Below are 15,982 nucleotides of genomic sequence, written 5' to 3' on the forward strand. Positions count from 1 at the left end.
CTGGAGCCCAGCGCCATAGGTAATCCAGGCTGGGGTAACCCCGGGGAGGTGCTGGGGTCCCCCCGAACCTGCTCAGCCCCCCCCAAGAACCCAGAGGTGCTGCCACAGCCCGGGGGGACGGGGACATGGTGCCGCTGCATCCCCTGACTCCAGCAGCTGGGGATTTGAACCCCCCCAGTCCCATCCACACCACCCAGTGGGTGCCACGTGCCCGCCCCGCACATGGCCGGGGCCAGCGGGGTGCCGGAGCGTGAGCCGATGTGGGTGCTGGGGCGGAAAACCGGGTGCCGCCGGGCACCCGTCCCGCCCCGGCGATGCCAGGAGCCGGCCCCGCACGTGTGGGGTGAAAAGGAGCCGGGGGGGGCACCCCCCAAACAGCTGCTCCCATGGGTGCACCCACACCCCCACCCCTAGGGCAGGTCATCCTCCCCCCCTCCTCCGGCAACCCTACAATAACAAGGCATTGTTTACAATCGGCTCACGAGACCCTACAATAACAACCGGGCTTGGCAAACAACCCTACAATAACAAACCTCCTGTGCTCAGTGGGGGGGGGGGGGGGAGGCGGCTCGGGAGCCGGGGGGGCGCAGCGGGGGGACTCCGTTTTCCACCCCCACAAAAGCCCGGGGGGGTTTGAGGCCACAGGACAAGATGAGCCGGAAATACAGAAAACAACTTTAATCCACCCAAAATGATTAAAAAACCCCAAATGTTAAAAAGCTGCCACAAAACGGGGGGGGAGGGGGGAGAGGCCGGGGGAGTTTGGGGGAGCCCCCCCGTCACCCCTAAAACCACCTCCGAAAGGGACGATCCCACCCACCGCTGGTTTGGGGACAAGGCTGGGGGGTCCTTCCCCCCCCAATCCCCCCCAAGGGGTTCGGGAGCCCCCCGGGACCCCCCAGGTTGGGGGGCAGCGGGGTGTCCCCATGTCCCACCCCCAGCTGCCAGCACCCTGGGGTGCCCCACCCGGGGTGTCCCGCCCCTCCGTCCCTGGAGCACAAGTGCCACCTGCAGGCTGGACGGGGGGTGGCAGGGGACCCTGGTGTCCGGGGGGGGGTGACAGGGGACCCCGGTCTCCGGAGGTGGGGTGACAGGGGACCCCGGTGTCTGCGGGGGGCTGGTGACAGGGGACCCCGGTGTTCTTGGGGGGGCGACAGGGGACCCTAGTGTCCCGGGGGGGTGGCAGGGGACCCTGGTGTCTGCAGGGGGCTGGTGACAGGGGACCCTGGTGTTCTTGGGGAGGTGACAGGAGACCCCGGCGTCCGGGGCAGGGGGTGACAGGGGATCCCAATGTTCTTGGGGGGTGACAGGGGACCCCGGCGTCCGGGGCAGGGGGTGACAGGGGACCCCAATGTTCTTGGGGGGTGACAGGGGACCCCAGCGTCCGGGGCAGGGGGTGACAGGGGACCCCAATATTCTTGGGGGGGTGACAGGGGACCCCAGCGTCCAGGGTGGGGGTGACAGGGGACCCCAATGTTCTTGGGGGGGTGACAGGAGACCCCGGCGTCCAGGGTGGGGGTGACAGGGGACCCCTGCATCTTGGGGGGTGCTGGTGACAAGGGACCCCAGTGTCCTAGGGAGGGTGACGAGGGACCCAGGCATCCGGGGCGGGGGGTGCCAGGGGAGCCCGGTGTCCCCGGGGGGCGGTGACGGCGGGGGGGTCAGTAGACCGCCTCGTCCATGTTGTCATCGCTGTCGGCGCCGAAGTCCTCCCCGTTGTCGAAGTAGGACATGATGTAGTCGGTCTCCTGGGGACGGGGGGACACCCCGCCGTCAGGGGGGCACCCGCGTGTCCCCCCCACCCCGCCAGGGCCCCCCCACAGCCGGGACGGCTGCGCCCATCACCCCAGCTGGGGTGTCCCCCCCCCAGCGCCGTCTCACCTCTTCGTGCTCCTCCTCGTCGTACTCCTCTTCCTCCTCTTCCTTCCCTTCTTCTTCCTCCTCCTTCTCCTCTTCCTCCTCCGACGGCACCTCCTCCTCCTTCTTCTCCAGGCTCTGGGGGTTCAGGGGACCCCCCGTGCTGTTAGCCCAGGGGGGACCCCCGAAATCCAGCCGGGCCACCCCAGCAAGGCCCCCCCCCCCCACGGGGGGACGGTGGCCGAGCCTTCGGCCTCGCTACCTCCAGCTTCTTAATGGTCTCCTCCTTGTCGAGTGCGACCCGCTGCTTGCACTTGGGGATGAGGATGGTGGTCCCTGGGGGGGGGCAGAGGGGAGCGTTACCCCCCCGGGGGGCAGAGCCCGGCCCCACGGCGGGGACGGGGGGGACAGGGGGGCCGGGGGAGGCCGAGGAGGGGACAGGGGGGACAGGGGGGACAGGGGGGACGGGGGGGACGGGGGGGACACTCACTGCCTTTCCGCAGCCGCCGCACCCGGATCTTCAGCTCCCGCGGCAGCCGCCTCCAGTCTGTGGGGCAGAGCGAGGGCTGGATCAGGCCCCCCCAGACCCCCCCGTCCCCATGTCCCCTCCCCGGTCCCCGTGTCCCCCCCCCAGGTCCCCGGGTCCCCCCACCTGGGTTCCAGTCGATGGCGCTGTCGACGGGGCTGGAGATCTGGTACTTGTCCGAGTAGCGCTCGATGTCTGGGGGAGCCCAGCGCGGGGGGGTCACTGGGGGGGGTCCCTGGGGGGGTCTGGGTGGGGACACCCGTGGGGACACCCGTGGGACCCGCGCTGGGACAGCCGATGGCACGAGGCAGCCCAGCTGGGAAGGGACACGGTGGGGCCTGGTGCAGCGGGGCTGGGGGGGTCACAACCGTGGGGCTGGGGGTTTGGGGGGGTCACCCAAACCGGTCACCACCGTGGGGCTGGGGACCATGGGGAGGGTCACCCAAACCAGTCACAACCGTGGGGCTGGGGGTTTGGGGGGGGGTCACAACTGTGGGGCTGGGGGCTTGGGGGGAGTCACCACCGTGGGGCTGGGGGCTATGGGGGTCACAATGCAGCGGGGCTGGGGGGGGTGATGGGGTCCCAATGTGGTGGGGCAGGGGGGGCCATGGGGGTCCCAATGCAGTGGAGCTGGGGGGGGGTCGTGGGGCCGGGGGGCCGGGGGGGTCATGGGGCAGCAGGGGGGGAGCATAGGGCAGGCACCCTCTCCCCCCATCCGCTCTCTCCCCACCCCTGCTCGAAGGGGGGGTACAGGAGGATGGGGGGGGGCACCCCCCAGCTCCCCCATACCCCCCCCCGTACCTCTCCGGGGTGCGCCGGGCTTGACGAAGTAGGGGAGCCCCTTCATGGCCCCCCGCAGCTCCTGCTTCAGCGCCAGCATGTACTCGCCCTCCTCCCCCCCCGGCAGCGGGGCCGCCCGGTGCTCCAGGGGCTGGGGGCCGCACACGTGTGGCGAGCGTGTCAGTGCTCAGCCACGCTCAGCGCCCCTTGGGGGGGGACACCCCCCGTGGGGAACACCCCCCCCCCGTGGGGAACAGCCCCCCCCCAAAGGACTTACCGGGAAGAGGGGGGAGGGCTGGAGGGTGGGGGGGGGCAGCGCGTCCCCCTTCCCGATGCCCACCGCCTCCACGTTGAAGGTCATCTGCCCCCGGCCCCGGCCCCGGCCTCGGCCCGCCATGGTGGGGGGGCCGGGGGGCGCTGGGGGGGGAAGGGGGGGGTCACGGGGCAGCCCCTCCTTGTTTGGGGGGGGCAGCGCCCCTGCGCTGGGGAGGTTTTAAGGGGGTTAGGGGACCCCCCCCGGGGGGGCAGCAAGGAGGTGGGGGAGCCCACCCAGGACACGGGGACACCACACGGGGCAGCCCCCCCCGCGGGACACGGGGACACGAGGCGGGGACACGACAAGGGGCAGCCTCCCCCGGGACACGGGGACACGACACGGGGCAGCCCCCCCCCCGGGATACGGGGACACGAGAGGGGACAGGACACGAGGCAGGCCCCCCCGGGACACGGGGGGACGTGGGGGGTGGAGGGGACAAAGGGCAGCCCCTCCTGGACACGGGGGGGGATACACGGGGCAGCCCCACGGGATACGGGGAGGGGACACGGAGCCGCCCCACGGGACACGGGGGGGACACGGGGGGGACACGGGGGGGACACGGGGCAGCCCCCCCAGCCCCCGGTCCCGGCCCCCCAGCCCGGTACTCACGCCGCGCATGCGCAGCCGCTCCACGTGTGTCCGGGGCCGCGGCGGCTACGCGACGTTCGAAAGGGGCGGGGCGTGGGCGCCAGCGCCGAGCTGATTTGCTCGCGGTGGAGCCAGTCAGAGGGGAGGGGACGGAGGAGGCGGGGCGACGGGCGGGGCGGGGCGGAGGGAAGGGGTAAATGAATGAATGGGGCTGGGGCGGGATGAATGGGGCGGGGGGACGGGGCGGGGCGGGGCGGGGCGGGGCGGGGCGGGGGTGGGGTGGGGTGGGGTGGGGTGCAGAAGCCCCCGCCCATGGCCCCCAACCCCCCCGCTCCGGGGCATCTCAGCCCCCCAGCACCGTGGCCTCGCTGACCCATGGCCCCCCCTTGCCCGCGGCCCCCAACATCGCTCTGGTGTGACCCCCAGCCCCATCGTGTGGTGACCCCCCCCACTGCCCCATGGCCCCCAGCCCCACTGCCTTGGGACCCCCCAGCCCCGCTGCATTATGACCCCGAGCCCTGATGTGTTGGGACCCCCAGCCCCACTGCTTCGGGACCCCCAGCCCCGCTGCCCCATGGCCCTCAGCCCCGCCACACTGGGCCCCCAGCCCCGCCACACTGGGCCCCCAGCCCCGCCACACTGGGACCCCCAGCCCTGCCGCACTGGGCCCCCAGCCCCGCTGCGCCAGGCCCCATGGCGGCTCCCTCCCTCGCACCCCCGCGCAGGCTGCTCGGCGCAGCGGGTTCGGTGCTGGCTGCGCCGCCGGGTGATTCATCCCGCTCCAGCCCCCCCCGCGCCAGCAGCTGCCAAAAATAGCGATGCAGGGGGGGGAAAAACCTTCCAAATAACCTCCCCTGCTTCCCCCCGCTACGCCGGCGGCGGGCCGGGATGGCGGCCACCGGGCGATGTCCCCGACACCTCCATCCCCGGGGCATCTGGGACCGGGACCCGTCGCTGGGGGATACCACCCTCCGGTTACCATGGTAACAGAGGAAGGGATGGAGGGATGAGGGAGAGAGGGGCTGGGGTGGGGGGTCCCCTCTCTCGGGGGGACGGTGCAGCCGCGAGCACCAGGCCTGGGCTCGGTGGCAGCCGGCGTCTTGCTGGGGGGGGGCAGCTGCCAGCCGGGCTGATGAACTGGAGGGGAATGGGGGGGGGTTTCTCCCCCATTTTCCTGGCTGGTCGGAGAGCTGAGGAGCAGGATGAGCTGCCGTCACCATGGGAACCGTGCAGGCAGGGATGCAGGAGGGGATGGGGGTACAGGCAGGGGATGTAAATGGGGTACAGGAGGGGGATACAGGCAGGGGGTACAGGCAGGGGTGCAGGAGGGGATGGGGGTACAGGCAGGGATGCAAAGGGGATGGGGGGTACGGGCAGGGATGCAGGGGGGATGCAGGACAAGATGGGGGGTACAGGCAGGGATGCAGGAGGGAATGGGGGGTACGGGCAGGGATGCAGGGGGGGATGAGGGTACGGGCAGGGATGGGGGTACAGGCAGGAGATGCGAAAGGGGTACAGGAGGGGGATACAGGCAGGGGTACAGGCAGGGGGATAAGGAGTACGAGGAGGGGGTGCAGGCAGGGGATTTGGGGGAGTATGGGAGGGGATAGAGGCGGGGGGGCAGACGGGGTACGGGGGTGCAGGCAGGTGAATGGGGATGGGGGGGGAACGGGCAGCCGGGGGGATGTGGAAGGGGGACACAGGCAGGGGACGGTGCAGGCGGGTGGGCACAGCCCAGAGCCGAGGCCCGGGGGACCCGGTACCACCGGCTGCGCCGCGACGGCTGGTGGCATCTGCAGGAACCGTCCCCTCGTGGGACCCAGCTGGGGAAACTGAGGCAGGGAGCTGGGACTGCCCCATCCCGGGGGGCTCGGGGGGGCTTCAACGTGCGCCGTGTCCCGTTGCAGTGAGCGGGCGACGCTCCCGGACCAGCCCACCCATCCGCCATCCCCGCTGCCGTAAGCGCCGCGATGCCCAGCCCCGTCCGCCGCCCTCCCGGTGCCGCCGGGCCGCCCGGTTTAACCACGTTACCGGCGGACGGTTCGGCGCTGCTGCGGGCCGTGGCACAGGGCAAATTTCGTCTCACCCGGCTCTTGTTGGAAGGGGGAGCCTACATCAACGAGGGCAACGCCGCCGGGCAGACGCCGCTGATGGCCGCGTGCCGCGCCGGCTACGCCGACCCGCTGGAGCAGCCCCGTATGGTGCGGTACCTGCTGGAAAACGGTGCCGATCCCAACATCCCCGACAAGACGGGCAAGACGGCGTTGATGCACGCCTGCGCCGAACGCGCCGGCCCGGCGGTAGCCGCCGTTTTGTTGGCTCACGGCGCCGATCCCAGCGCCCGCGATTACACCGGAGCCTCCGCTTTGGTTTACGCCATTAACCGGGGGGACCGGGAGATGCTGCAGGTGCTGTTGGATGCCTGCAAAGCGCGGGGGAAGGAGGTGATCATCATCACCACCGACACCTCGCCGTCGGGCACCAAAACCACCCGGCAATACCTAAACTCGCCGCCGTCGCCGGGGCTGGAGGAGAAACGCTCGCCGGCGCTTTGCATGTCGCCCTCCGACATCGAGGTGCGGACGGCGGCTTCGCCGGCCGGCAGCGAGAAAGAAGAGGAGAGGGACGTCTTCTGCTTCCCCCCGCCGCCGCCGGCGCCGGTCACCGCCGCACCGGAGCCATCCCGCGCCCGGGGGCGGCCGCTGAAGCGCCTCAATTCGGAGCCCTGGGGGTTGGTGGCCCCGGGGCCGGAGGGGACGCGGGGACCCCCCGAGCGGCTGGTGGCCGGGATGGAGGGGCTGAGCCTGGGCGGGCGCCCGCGGCGGCACAGCGTGGAGGGCCGGGAGGCGGCGGGGCTGCCGGGGGCCGCCTGGGCCGAGCGGGTGCCCCCCGCTTGCCCGCAGCCGCTGGCACGCCGGAACACGGCCCCCGAATCGGCACGGGTCAAACCGCCTCGCCGGGAGCCCCCCGAAATGGAGGGGCGCCCCTGGGCCGGCTCACCGCCTCCGTCGCCGGGGCGAGGCCGGCGCTGCGCCGCGTCGGCCATGCCGCTGCCAGCCACCGAGTCCTCGCCGGGCACCCGCCGGCGCCCACCCGGTTTGCTGGAGCGCCGCGGCTCCGGCACCCTCTTGCTGGAGCCCTTGGCCCCGGGGAGGGCCGGCTTCTTGCCCCCCCTGCACCCTGGCCCGCACCCCCCCGGCCCCCGCGGGCCCCCGGCCCCCGGCTCGCCCAAGGGACGCCGCAAGCTGCTGCGCCGGCACTCCATGCAGACGGAGGAGATGCGGCAGCTGGCCAACTTCCAGAGCAGCATGGCCCCGGAGCCGGGCAGTTAGGGACCCCCATGTCCGCCCCCAAACCCGGAGCGGTGCCCGGACGCCTGGATCCCGCTCTCGGCGTCCTCGGGGACCCCCCCATGAAGGGACCACCCCGGGCGGCTGCTCTGGCCCTGCCTGGCTGCTCTCGTGCCAGCGCGGGGCCTCCCCAGGCAGGCGGTGGCAACGTTTACCCTGAACCCTACTGATGACTGCAGGCACATGACAATTCTTCCATTGCTGCCAGTGGCAGAAACTTTGCACGATCCCAGATTCCTTCAGGAGCCGGCGTCCCCCGCTCTGGGCTCCCCTGCATCTTCCTCCCGCTCCCTCCTCATCCTCCCAGCAGCGCTTTTCCCTACGGACCTCGGCAGCAGCCGCCGACTGCCAGACCTGCCCCGTGTTTGGGGGTGTCCACGTCCCCACCGGTGCCAGGCGCTGCTGGGGGCCGGGTGCTGTGAGCAATAGCAGCCGCCAGACCCCCGTGTCCCCACCGGTCCCTCCCCAGGGGGGTCCTCCCCCCCTTTTGGGGGTCCCAGGTGGGGGTGCCGGGGTGGGGATGGGCAGGGGGGGCACACGCTGTCGGCGTCCCAGTGAATAAAGGCCCCAGCACAGCTCAGCTCGTCTCCGAGTGTCGGGAGGCCAGGGGGGGGCACATCTGGGTGCCAGCATATCTGGGTCGCAGCACATCTGGGCGTCAGGGTGCATGGGGGCTGGCACATCTGGATGCCAGCACATCTGGATGCCAGCACATCTGGGCACCAGGGCGCATGAGGAGTGGCGCATCTGGGTGCCAGCACATCTGGGTGCCAGGGTGCACAAGGACCGGCACGTCTGGGTGCCAGCACATCTGGGTGCCAGGGCACACGAGGACCAGCACACCTGGGTGCCAGCACATCTGGGCACCAGGGTGCATGAGGGCTGGCGCATCTGGCTGTCAGCCCATCTGGGTGCCAGCCCATCTGGGTGCCAGGGTGCAGAAGGACTGACACATCTGGGCACCAGCACATCTGGGCAAGGGGACCCTGACAGGCCTTGCTGGCAGAGCGGGGGGAAGGGGGTGCAGCTGGGGGGGTCCCGAGCCGCGGTGTGGCCGTGGGAGGGGGCAGCCCGGCCCCCACATTCACCATGCTGGCCCCCCACGGGAACACAATGGGGGGGGCCCAGCGGGTGGGCACAGGCTCAGCCCGGGTGCCGGTGCCGTTGGGGTGCCCCATCCCCGGGGGAGAGGTGAGGGTGCTGGCAGGGACCCCCATGGGGTGGGGGCACGGCAGCCCCCGCAGCGCGGCGCCGGGGGGTGCGGGGAGCCCCTGGGCTCCCGGCGAGGCCGAGGCCGGCCCTGTGCCGCAGCGGGAGGTTGGGCTGTGCCGGGCGCTGGCGGCACCGGCTGCGGCAAGCGCGGCTGGGCAGCACTGCAGAGCGGTACCGCACCGGAGGGGCTGCGGGGCTTGGGGACACTGCTGGGGCTGGGGACACTGCCGGGGCTGGGGACACTGCTATGGGGCACTGCTGGGGCTAGGGACACTGCTGGGGCTTGGGGACACTGCTGGGGCTGGGGACACTGCCCGGGCTGGGGACACTGCCGGGGCTGGGGGACACTGCTGGGGCTGGGGACACTGCTATGGGGCACTGCTGGGGCTGGGGACACTGCCCGGGCTGGGGACACTGCTATGGGGCACTGCTGGGGCTGGGGCCACTGCTGGGGCTGGGGCCACTGCCCGGGCTGGGGACACTGCCAGGGCTGGGGACACTGCCGGGGCTGGGGGACACTGCCGGGGCTGGGGGACACTGCTGGGGCTGGGGGACACTGCCCGGGCTGGGGACACTGCCCGGGCTGGGGGACACTGCTGGGGCTGGGGGACACTGCCCGGGCTGGGGACACTGCCCGGGCTGGGGGACACTGCCTGGGCTGGGGACACTGCTGGGGCTGGGGACACTGCCGGGGCCGGGGACACTGCTGAGGTGGGGGGACACTGCTGGGGCGGGGGGACACTGCTGTGGGGCACTGGAGGGGCTGGGGACACTGCCACAGGGCACCGTTGCTGCTTGGGGACATTGCTGGGGACAGGGTCCCTGGGGTGGAGGACACTGTCACAGGGCATGGCTGGGGACGGAGGGCAGCCCCCATGGGACAGCCAGGCCCTCCCCACGTCCCCCCCGGGCTCTTCCTCCTCCTCCGAGGGCTCAGCCCAGCTAAAAACACCCACGGGGGCAGCCGGGGGTCCCCGGGGGGCCGGGGACAAGGACGTGGCTCCACCATGGACATGGGGACAGGGCCCCCCCACTGCCCCCTCCTCTGCGGCCTCGGTGACAAGAGGGATTTTCTAACCCCACAGGGTTATTCCCCAGGAGGGGAGGAGGAGGAAGGAGGAGGAGGGAGGAGGAGGAAGAAGGACACCCCGGGCTGGCCAGAGGACTCCGAGAGGGGGTGATGCCGGGGCACACGGGTGACCAGCCTCATCCTGCCGGGTGCTGAGGGGTCCTGGGGGTGAGCTGCACCCCGGGTGCTCCCAGAGCCGGGGGGTCCTCGGGGAGGGGGGGACAAGGCCACTGTCCCCAGCCCGGGGATCGGGCTCCTTTATGCACCGCGCCCCGGCCTCGGAAACGAGAGGGGACCCGGGCGGGCGCCATCGCTCTGGGTCCCCCCCGGGCTGAGACCGGACCAAACTCAGGGCAGAGGAGCAGGACCCCGCCGGGAGAACCGCGGCAAACCCGAAAAATGCTCAGGGTCACCACGTCCTGCCGCGGTGACAGCGCAGCCGGGGACGAGCCCGAGCGGGTCCCCGGGCTCCCAGCCCCATGGCGGCCACCGCCGGCATGAACGCCACCGGGACGGCGGGGAACCGGAGCTGCGCCGGCGAGGAGCCCGTCCTGCTGCCCACCTTCTCCACCGCGGCCAAGGTGCGGGTGGCCCTGACGTGCCTCCTCTTCCTCTCCTCGGCTTGCTGCAACGGTGCCGTGCTCTGGTCGGCCACCCGGGCGCCGCGGCGGCGTCCGCCCCGCGTCCGCGTCCTGATGGCCAACCTGGCGGCGGCCGATCTGCTGGTGACGGTGGTGGTGATGCCGTTGGACGCCGCCTGGAACGTCACCGTGCAGTGGTACGGGGGGGACGCGGCGTGCCGGGCGCTCATGTTCCTCAAGCTGGCCGCCATGTACGCCTCGGCCTTCGTCACCGTCGTCATCGCGTTGGACCGTCACGCCGCCATCGTCAACCCCTTGGCGGTGGGCTGCGCCGAGAGGAGGAACAAGGCGATGCTGTGCGCGGCGTGGGCGCTCAGCGCCGTGCTGGCTCTGCCCCAGGTGGGGGGAGACGTCGGGGGGGATGCCACCACCTCAGGCGGGGTGGGATGACGATGATGATGGGGGGGGGGGGGGGAGGAAGGACGCTGACGGCCCCGCGGCCCCTTGCAGGCGTTCGTCTTCCGCACGGTGAGCCGGTCGCGGCCCCGCCGCTTCGTGCAGTGCGCGACGGTGGGCAGCTTCGGGGCGCACTGGCAGGAGACGCTCTACAACATGTTCACCTTCGCCTGCCTCTTCCTGCTGCCGCTGCTGGTCATGGTGCTCTGCTACGGCCGCATCCTCGCCGCCATCTCGGGCAGGACGAAGGACGCCCGCGGTGAGAGCACGGGCCGGGGCCGCGCCGCCCCCCACCCTTCCTCCATCACCGCTCGGTTCTCCTCTCCCTTCTTCACCGCCCGGTGCTCCTGCTGGGGTCCGGCACCCCGCCTGGGCCCCCTCTCCCCAGCTCGTTAACCCAGCGCTCTTAATTAACCCGCGGGCGACGCATTCCTCCTCTCTCCTTCCTACCTCCCGCCCCGTTCCCGCCCCGCAGTCTCCTCCCGGGAGATCCAGCTCCGTCGCTCCTACAACAACATCCCCCGGGCCAGGATGCGCACGCTGAAGATGTCCATCGTCATCGTCCTGACCTTCATCGTCTGCTGGACGCCCTACTACCTCCTGGGCCTCTGGTACTGGTTCTCCCCCGAGATGTTGACCCGGGAGAAGGTGCCGCCGTCTCTCAGCCACATCCTCTTCCTCTTCGGCCTCTTCAACACGTGCCTGGATCCGCTCATCTACGGGCTCTTCACGGCGCATTTCCGCAGGGAGATGTGGCGCGCGTGCCGCTGCAGCCGCCGCCGGCACGAGCAGGAGGTCACCTCCGCCCTCACCGGTTCCTTCCGCGTCTCCACCACGGCCGTGCCGGCCAGGAGAGCCGGCAACAGCCTGGGGGGAGCCGGAAAGCACCAGCTGGAGGTGACGGCGGGCACGGCCCCGCCGGGAGGGAGGTGCGAGCTGTGCCGGAGGACGGTGGAGAGCTTCATGTGACGGGGGGGCCAGGCTGGAGCCGCGGCAGAGGAAGGGGACCCCCCAAAACCGGGATGGGGGATGACGCAAGGGCTCTGTGCCACCACAAAGCCGCTCAACAATAAACTCCGATTATTTTCTCAGCAAGGAGCCTGCCTTTGGCCAGGGGGTGGTTTAACCGGAGCCGGCACTCCGGCACCACCGGCCCGCTTCCGCGCCGGGCAGGGTCTAACGGCACCGGCAACGCGCGAGGAGCGATAAGCCAGACACAACGCGCCCCTTGTCAGGCAGAGAGCAAAATCTGGGGCAGAAATTCCTTTAAAAGATGCCGCAGGGGCTCCTTGGGGGGAAAAAAAAAATACCAAATTTAAAATGTGCCCCTTCACCCGCGCTGGGGGCACGGGGAGCGCTCAGCACTACCCAGAAAGCCTGCTGACCTGACGGAGAACAGCGCGCCGCTAAATAAAGCTGTCTCTTCCAAACACTATTTTAAGGAAAAATGGCTTTTTCAACTAGGAAGTTGTTCCACCGCCAGCCCTGAGATCGATAGCCCTGACAGTGACATCGACTGATTTTAGGCAAGCCTAAAATTAGCAAGGAGGCACGAAAGGAACTGGGGCTCGGTTACAGCTTCTTAGAATGTTTAATTAAGGACAAATAATGAGTGGACCATTTTACACAAAATCAGTTATTTAAAAGGCTGAGTTCACCCGCAAATGTAAAGGTAAGAGAATAAACCCCTCAGGAGATTTAAGGAACGTTTGCCTGAGGCATAGAAAACAACTCTCCAGAAGAGCGGCCAAAACGCCCCGTCACCCGCGGGCGTAAGGAAACGCTGACGAACGTCGCGGCTGGGGGCGTAAGGGGGCTCCGGGGCCGCGCTCACCACGCACACACGTGAAAACCGCCCCCCGCAACCTCGGGTGCTGCTTCGTCACTCAAGTTTTCTTGTTTGAAAACAATAAAATCTGGTAAGAAGCGAATTCGCCGAAGCGATGAACTGTTTTACTACTCCAGCTGTTCCTCAAATGCCCCGTCCCCAAGGTACAAACCCCTCCCCGGTTTCCCTCCCAGTTCCCCCAGTTTGGACTTGGAACGCACGGGTAGAAATGAGGATCCATCACCGGCGCCTCCTGTCCGGACTCCTGCTCCGTCGGCGCCCGCCCCTGGAAGAGGACAGAGATGTCAGGGGTATTTTGAGCCACGCAGTGATTTCGCTCTCTAATCTAGTGGCCTTCTACGACGGAGTGATGTCATCGGTGGACAACTGATGTCATCTACCTGGACTTCTGTAGGGCCCCGTACACGTCCACCTCCACGGTGGAGAGCTGCGGGTGTACGGATGGACAGGAGTTGGCTGGAGGGACACGTCCAAGGAGTTACGGTCACCAGCTCGATATCCAAGTGGAAACCAGTAACGAGCAATGACCGTACTGGGACCATAATATCTTCACTGATGCACGGATAGCGGGATCGAGCGCACCCTCAGCGAGGCTGCAGGTGACACCAAGCTGAGCGGGGCAGCGGATGCGCTGGAGGGAAGGGGTGGCATCCAGCGGGACCCGGACAAGCTCGAGAACTGAACCTGGCGAGGGTCCACGAGGCCAAGTGCGAGTCCTGCCCCTGGGGGGGGACAATTCCCAGTGCCAGCTCTGGGGGAGCGACGGGGAGAAGGACCTGGGGACGCTGGCAGCCAACGCCTCCCGGGCTGCATCGGCAGCAGCGTGGCCAGCAGGGCGAGGGAGGGGTCCTCCCCCTCTGCCCCGCTCTGGTGAGACCCCCCGGGCGCTGCGTCCAGCTCGGGGGGGCCTCAGCACGGGAAGGACCCGGACCTGTTGGAGCGGGGCCAGAGGAGGCCACAAAAATGATCCGAGGGATGGAAAAAGGCCGGGAGAGCTGGGGTTGTTCAGCCTGGGGAAGAGAAGGCTCCGGGGAGACCTCACTGCGGCCTTTCAGTACAAAAGGGGGCTTACAGGAAAGATGGAGAGGGCCTGCAGAGACAGGACACAGGACAAGGGTTTTAAACGGGAAGAGGAAAGGTTTAAATTGGACACAAGGAAGAAATCTTTTACCCTGAGGGTGGTGAGACACTGGCACAGGGTGCCCAGAGAGGTGTCCCCATCCCTGGGGACATCCACGGTCAGGTTGGACGGGGCTCTGAGCACCCTGCTCTGGTTGAAGGTGTCCCTGCCACGGCAGGGGTTGGACTCGGTGGTCTTTGAAGGTCCCTTCCACCCCAAACCCTTCTCTGATTCACCCCAGCACCAGCGCAGGCCCCGGGGTTCTCTCGGCCAGGCGGACAAGCCGGTCCCCGACACGCCGAGGCCTCGCTGGCGACCCCGCGCGCCTGCGGCGCGGCCCTTACCTCCTCTTTCCTTTCGGGGGCCCTCTCACGAAGCACCAGTCCACGCTGATGGGCTGCCCCATCAGCTCCTGGCCGTTCAGCCCCTCCATGGCCGCCTGCGCCTCTTTATAGGTTTCGTACTCGACCAGAGTATATCCCTACGGAGCGGGAGGGAGGGAGCGTGAGCCGCGGCGGATCCTGGCAGAGGGGGAGCCCGGTGAGGGGCCGGACACAGGAATAATCCCTCCCCAAGCCCTGTTCGATCCCGGCCTCCGCGGCAGAGCTGGGGAAGGGGAAGCAGGAGCGTGTCGCATCCAGCCGCTGCCGCGTGGATGAGTTCAAACGCCCCGTAAGCCAAAATGGAGGGGGCGAAGCAGCCGAGAGGCTCGAGGGGCTCCCCCTCCTACCTTCAGGTAGCCCGTCCGTCTGTCGAGGTTCAGGTGGATGTTTTTTATCTCGCCGTACTCTGCGAATTTGTCGTGGATGTCTTCTTCTGTCGCCTCCTCATGAACCCCCGTGACAAAGAGAATCCAGCCCTCCACCGCTGCGGTGTGAAAGGGGTAAGAGTTACGCCGAGTGCAGGGCGTGCTCCCACGTCAGCTGCGGGGTCTCAGGGAAGGGATCCCCCCGAAAGCTGTGGTGAAGCACAGAGCGAGCCGTATGCGGGTGGGAAGGGGCGATGGAGTCCAATATTCTTGGTTTAGCCCAAGATAAATCCCCGCAAGGCGGGGAAAGGCTCTGTCCCAGCAAGGTCTGGAGCCAAAGACCCCGCGTTCCCCCACCATCTCCCCTCCCTCCGGCAAAGCGCCCGCGATGAGGGCTGAGGAGACGCCTCCAGTGATACTCACACCTCTGCGGGCCCGGCTCATCCCCGTCCTGCTCCACGCTGTCGTAGTCCTCGCGCACGCGCGCCCGCGAGCCCTCCTCTGGGCGCAGCGAAAAGGGGGGGAAGAGAAATGGGCGACTGGTGCCATCACTCAGGAGGACAACAGGGCCCAGACAACCACCAACCCATTTAAAACTCCCCGAAAGCACAAAGGCAGCCGGGGTTTCACACTCCGAGCGACTCCGGGGACAGCGTTTAACCCAAACGGAGGCCCGGAGGGGCGGGGGACACCCCGGACCCCGGCGGGCGCAGGAGGGCAGAGCGCGTGGGGTGGTCCTCACCTGAGCCGAAGCCTCGGCCCTTCCGCTTCTTGGCCTTCTCCTTCAGCTTGTGGATGCTCTCTGCGGGCGAGAGGGGAGCGGGCTGGAACCGGGGAGGGGACCCAGACCACGGCCCCGGGCCCGGCAGGTCTCCCCCTGGCCGGGCAGATCCCGCCCCCGGCCGGGCTTAGCACTGAGGCTTGTGGGGAGGGGAGGAACCGGCCCGGGACTGGTGGGGGGACCCGAAGGGAGGGGGAAGGGGACCCGTCACGGACCAGCGCTCCGAGGGAAGGGGGACGGGCCCGAACCGGCGGTAACGGGAGCAGGGCTCCGAGCTGAACCGGGGGGCGGGGAACGACACAGGACCAGGGGTGACAGGGACGCGGCTGGGAGCTGGGCCCCAAGCGGGCTGGCCAGAAGCGGGAGGCGGCGGGACCCCCGGGCCGGCGCGAGGCGAGGAGGCACCGGGGTGGAACCGGGCCAGGCCGGTCGGTGGGGCCGGGCCGTTAGGGGACAGCCCCAGCACCGCCCTCACCGTCGCCATCCTCGTCCATGGCGAAGTCCTCGCCTCCCGCCTCATGCAGATCCAGCACGTCCGCCATCTTGCCGCTCTCGCTGCCGCCGCCGCCGCCGCCGCGGTGCACGCCGGGAAGCGCGCCGGAAGCACTGCCGCGCCGCGCGCCGCCATCTTGGGGAGGGCGTTTGGCGGAATAGCCCGCGCCGCCATCTTGGGGAAGGTGCGTGGCGGAAGGAGCGCCCGTGCCGCCATCTTGGGGAGGTCAGCGCATCTCGTCCCGCCCGGACCGCCA

The 15,982-nt window shown here is 69.5% G+C and overlaps 4 protein-coding genes across 6 annotated transcripts; 2 read left to right on the plus strand and 2 right to left on the minus strand.

Moving 5' to 3' along the window:
* Nucleotides 1-663: 663 nt before the first annotated feature.
* POLR3GL (RNA polymerase III subunit GL) lies at nt 664-4,145 on the minus strand. Of its 3 annotated transcripts, none has more exons than XM_075175896.1 (8): nt 4,089-4,145; nt 3,441-3,580; nt 3,185-3,314; nt 2,510-2,578; nt 2,348-2,404; nt 2,120-2,193; nt 1,882-1,995; nt 664-1,748 (listed from the first exon to the last, which is right to left on the minus strand). In XM_075175896.1, the coding sequence occupies exons 2-8, from the start codon at nt 3,558-3,560 to the stop codon at nt 1,662-1,664; spliced, it is 651 nt and encodes a 216-aa protein (XP_075031997.1). In that variant the 5' UTR covers nt 3,561-3,580; nt 4,089-4,145; the 3' UTR covers nt 664-1,661. The 3 variants fall into 3 exon arrangements, with proteins under 3 accessions (XP_075031997.1, XP_075031999.1, XP_075031998.1); XM_075175898.1 differs by having other exon boundaries at nt 1,532-1,748; nt 2,351-2,404; XM_075175897.1 differs by having other exon boundaries at nt 1,626-1,748; nt 1,882-2,020.
* Nucleotides 4,146-6,037: 1,892 nt separating this feature from the next.
* On the plus strand, nt 6,038-7,399 carry ANKRD34A (ankyrin repeat domain 34A). The gene has a single exon (XM_075176177.1). The coding sequence runs from the start codon at nt 6,038-6,040 to the stop codon at nt 7,397-7,399; it is 1,362 nt and encodes a 453-aa protein (XP_075032278.1).
* Nucleotides 7,400-10,177: 2,778 nt separating this feature from the next.
* Nucleotides 10,178-11,716, plus strand: LOC142094107 (gonadotropin-releasing hormone II receptor-like). The gene is made up of 3 exons (XM_075175945.1): nt 10,178-10,678; nt 10,790-10,994; nt 11,211-11,716. The coding sequence occupies exons 1-3, from the start codon at nt 10,178-10,180 to the stop codon at nt 11,702-11,704; spliced, it is 1,200 nt and encodes a 399-aa protein (XP_075032046.1). The 3' UTR covers nt 11,705-11,716.
* Nucleotides 11,717-12,307: 591 nt separating this feature from the next.
* RBM8A (RNA binding motif protein 8A) lies at nt 12,308-15,817 on the minus strand. Its single transcript, XM_075175869.1, has 6 exons — nt 15,709-15,817; nt 15,195-15,254; nt 14,876-14,953; nt 14,435-14,571; nt 14,049-14,185; nt 12,308-12,849 (listed from the first exon to the last, which is right to left on the minus strand). Exons 1-6 carry the CDS (start codon nt 15,773-15,775, stop codon nt 12,804-12,806), a joined length of 525 nt encoding a protein of 174 aa, XP_075031970.1. The 5' UTR covers nt 15,776-15,817; the 3' UTR covers nt 12,308-12,803.
* Nucleotides 15,818-15,982: the final 165 nt, after the last annotated feature.

This window comes from Calonectris borealis, chromosome 29 (assembly GCF_964195595.1).
Source record: "Calonectris borealis chromosome 29, bCalBor7.hap1.2, whole genome shotgun sequence".
NCBI lineage: Eukaryota > Metazoa > Chordata > Aves > Procellariiformes > Procellariidae > Calonectris > Calonectris borealis.

What these genes read in the sequence shown, in the direction of transcription:
- ANKRD34A (XM_075176177.1), top strand. Translation starts at nt 6,038, where the DNA reads ATGCCCAGCCCCGTCCGCCGCCCTCCCGGTGCCGCCGGGCCGCCCGGT.
- RBM8A (XM_075175869.1), bottom strand. Translation starts at nt 15,775, where the DNA reads ATGGCGGACGTGCTGGATCTGCATGAGGCGGGAGGCGAGGACTTCGCC. An exon ending in TGAGCCGGGCCCGCAGAGGT is followed by an intron (nt 14,572 to 14,875) that starts GTGAGTATCACT and finishes TTCACACCGCAG; the next exon opens with CGGTGGAGGGCTGGATTCTC. An exon ending in GACGGACGGGCTACCTGAAG is followed by an intron (nt 14,186 to 14,434) that starts GTAGGAGGGGGA and finishes CCCGCTCCGTAG; the next exon opens with GGATATACTCTGGTCGAGTA.
- POLR3GL (XM_075175896.1), bottom strand. Translation starts at nt 3,560, where the DNA reads ATGGCGGGCCGAGGCCGGGGCCGGGGCCGGGGGCAGATGACCTTCAAC. An exon ending in GCCCGGCGCACCCCGGAGAG is followed by an intron (nt 2,579 to 3,184) that starts GTACGGGGGGGG and finishes GGGCTCCCCCAG; the next exon opens with ACATCGAGCGCTACTCGGAC. An exon ending in CGCCATCGACTGGAACCCAG is followed by an intron (nt 2,405 to 2,509) that starts GTGGGGGGACCC and finishes TCTGCCCCACAG; the next exon opens with ACTGGAGGCGGCTGCCGCGG.
- LOC142094107 (XM_075175945.1), top strand. Translation starts at nt 10,178, where the DNA reads ATGGCGGCCACCGCCGGCATGAACGCCACCGGGACGGCGGGGAACCGG. An exon ending in CCGTGCTGGCTCTGCCCCAG is followed by an intron (nt 10,679 to 10,789) that starts GTGGGGGGAGAC and finishes GGCCCCTTGCAG; the next exon opens with GCGTTCGTCTTCCGCACGGT. An exon ending in CAGGACGAAGGACGCCCGCG is followed by an intron (nt 10,995 to 11,210) that starts GTGAGAGCACGG and finishes CCCGCCCCGCAG; the next exon opens with TCTCCTCCCGGGAGATCCAG.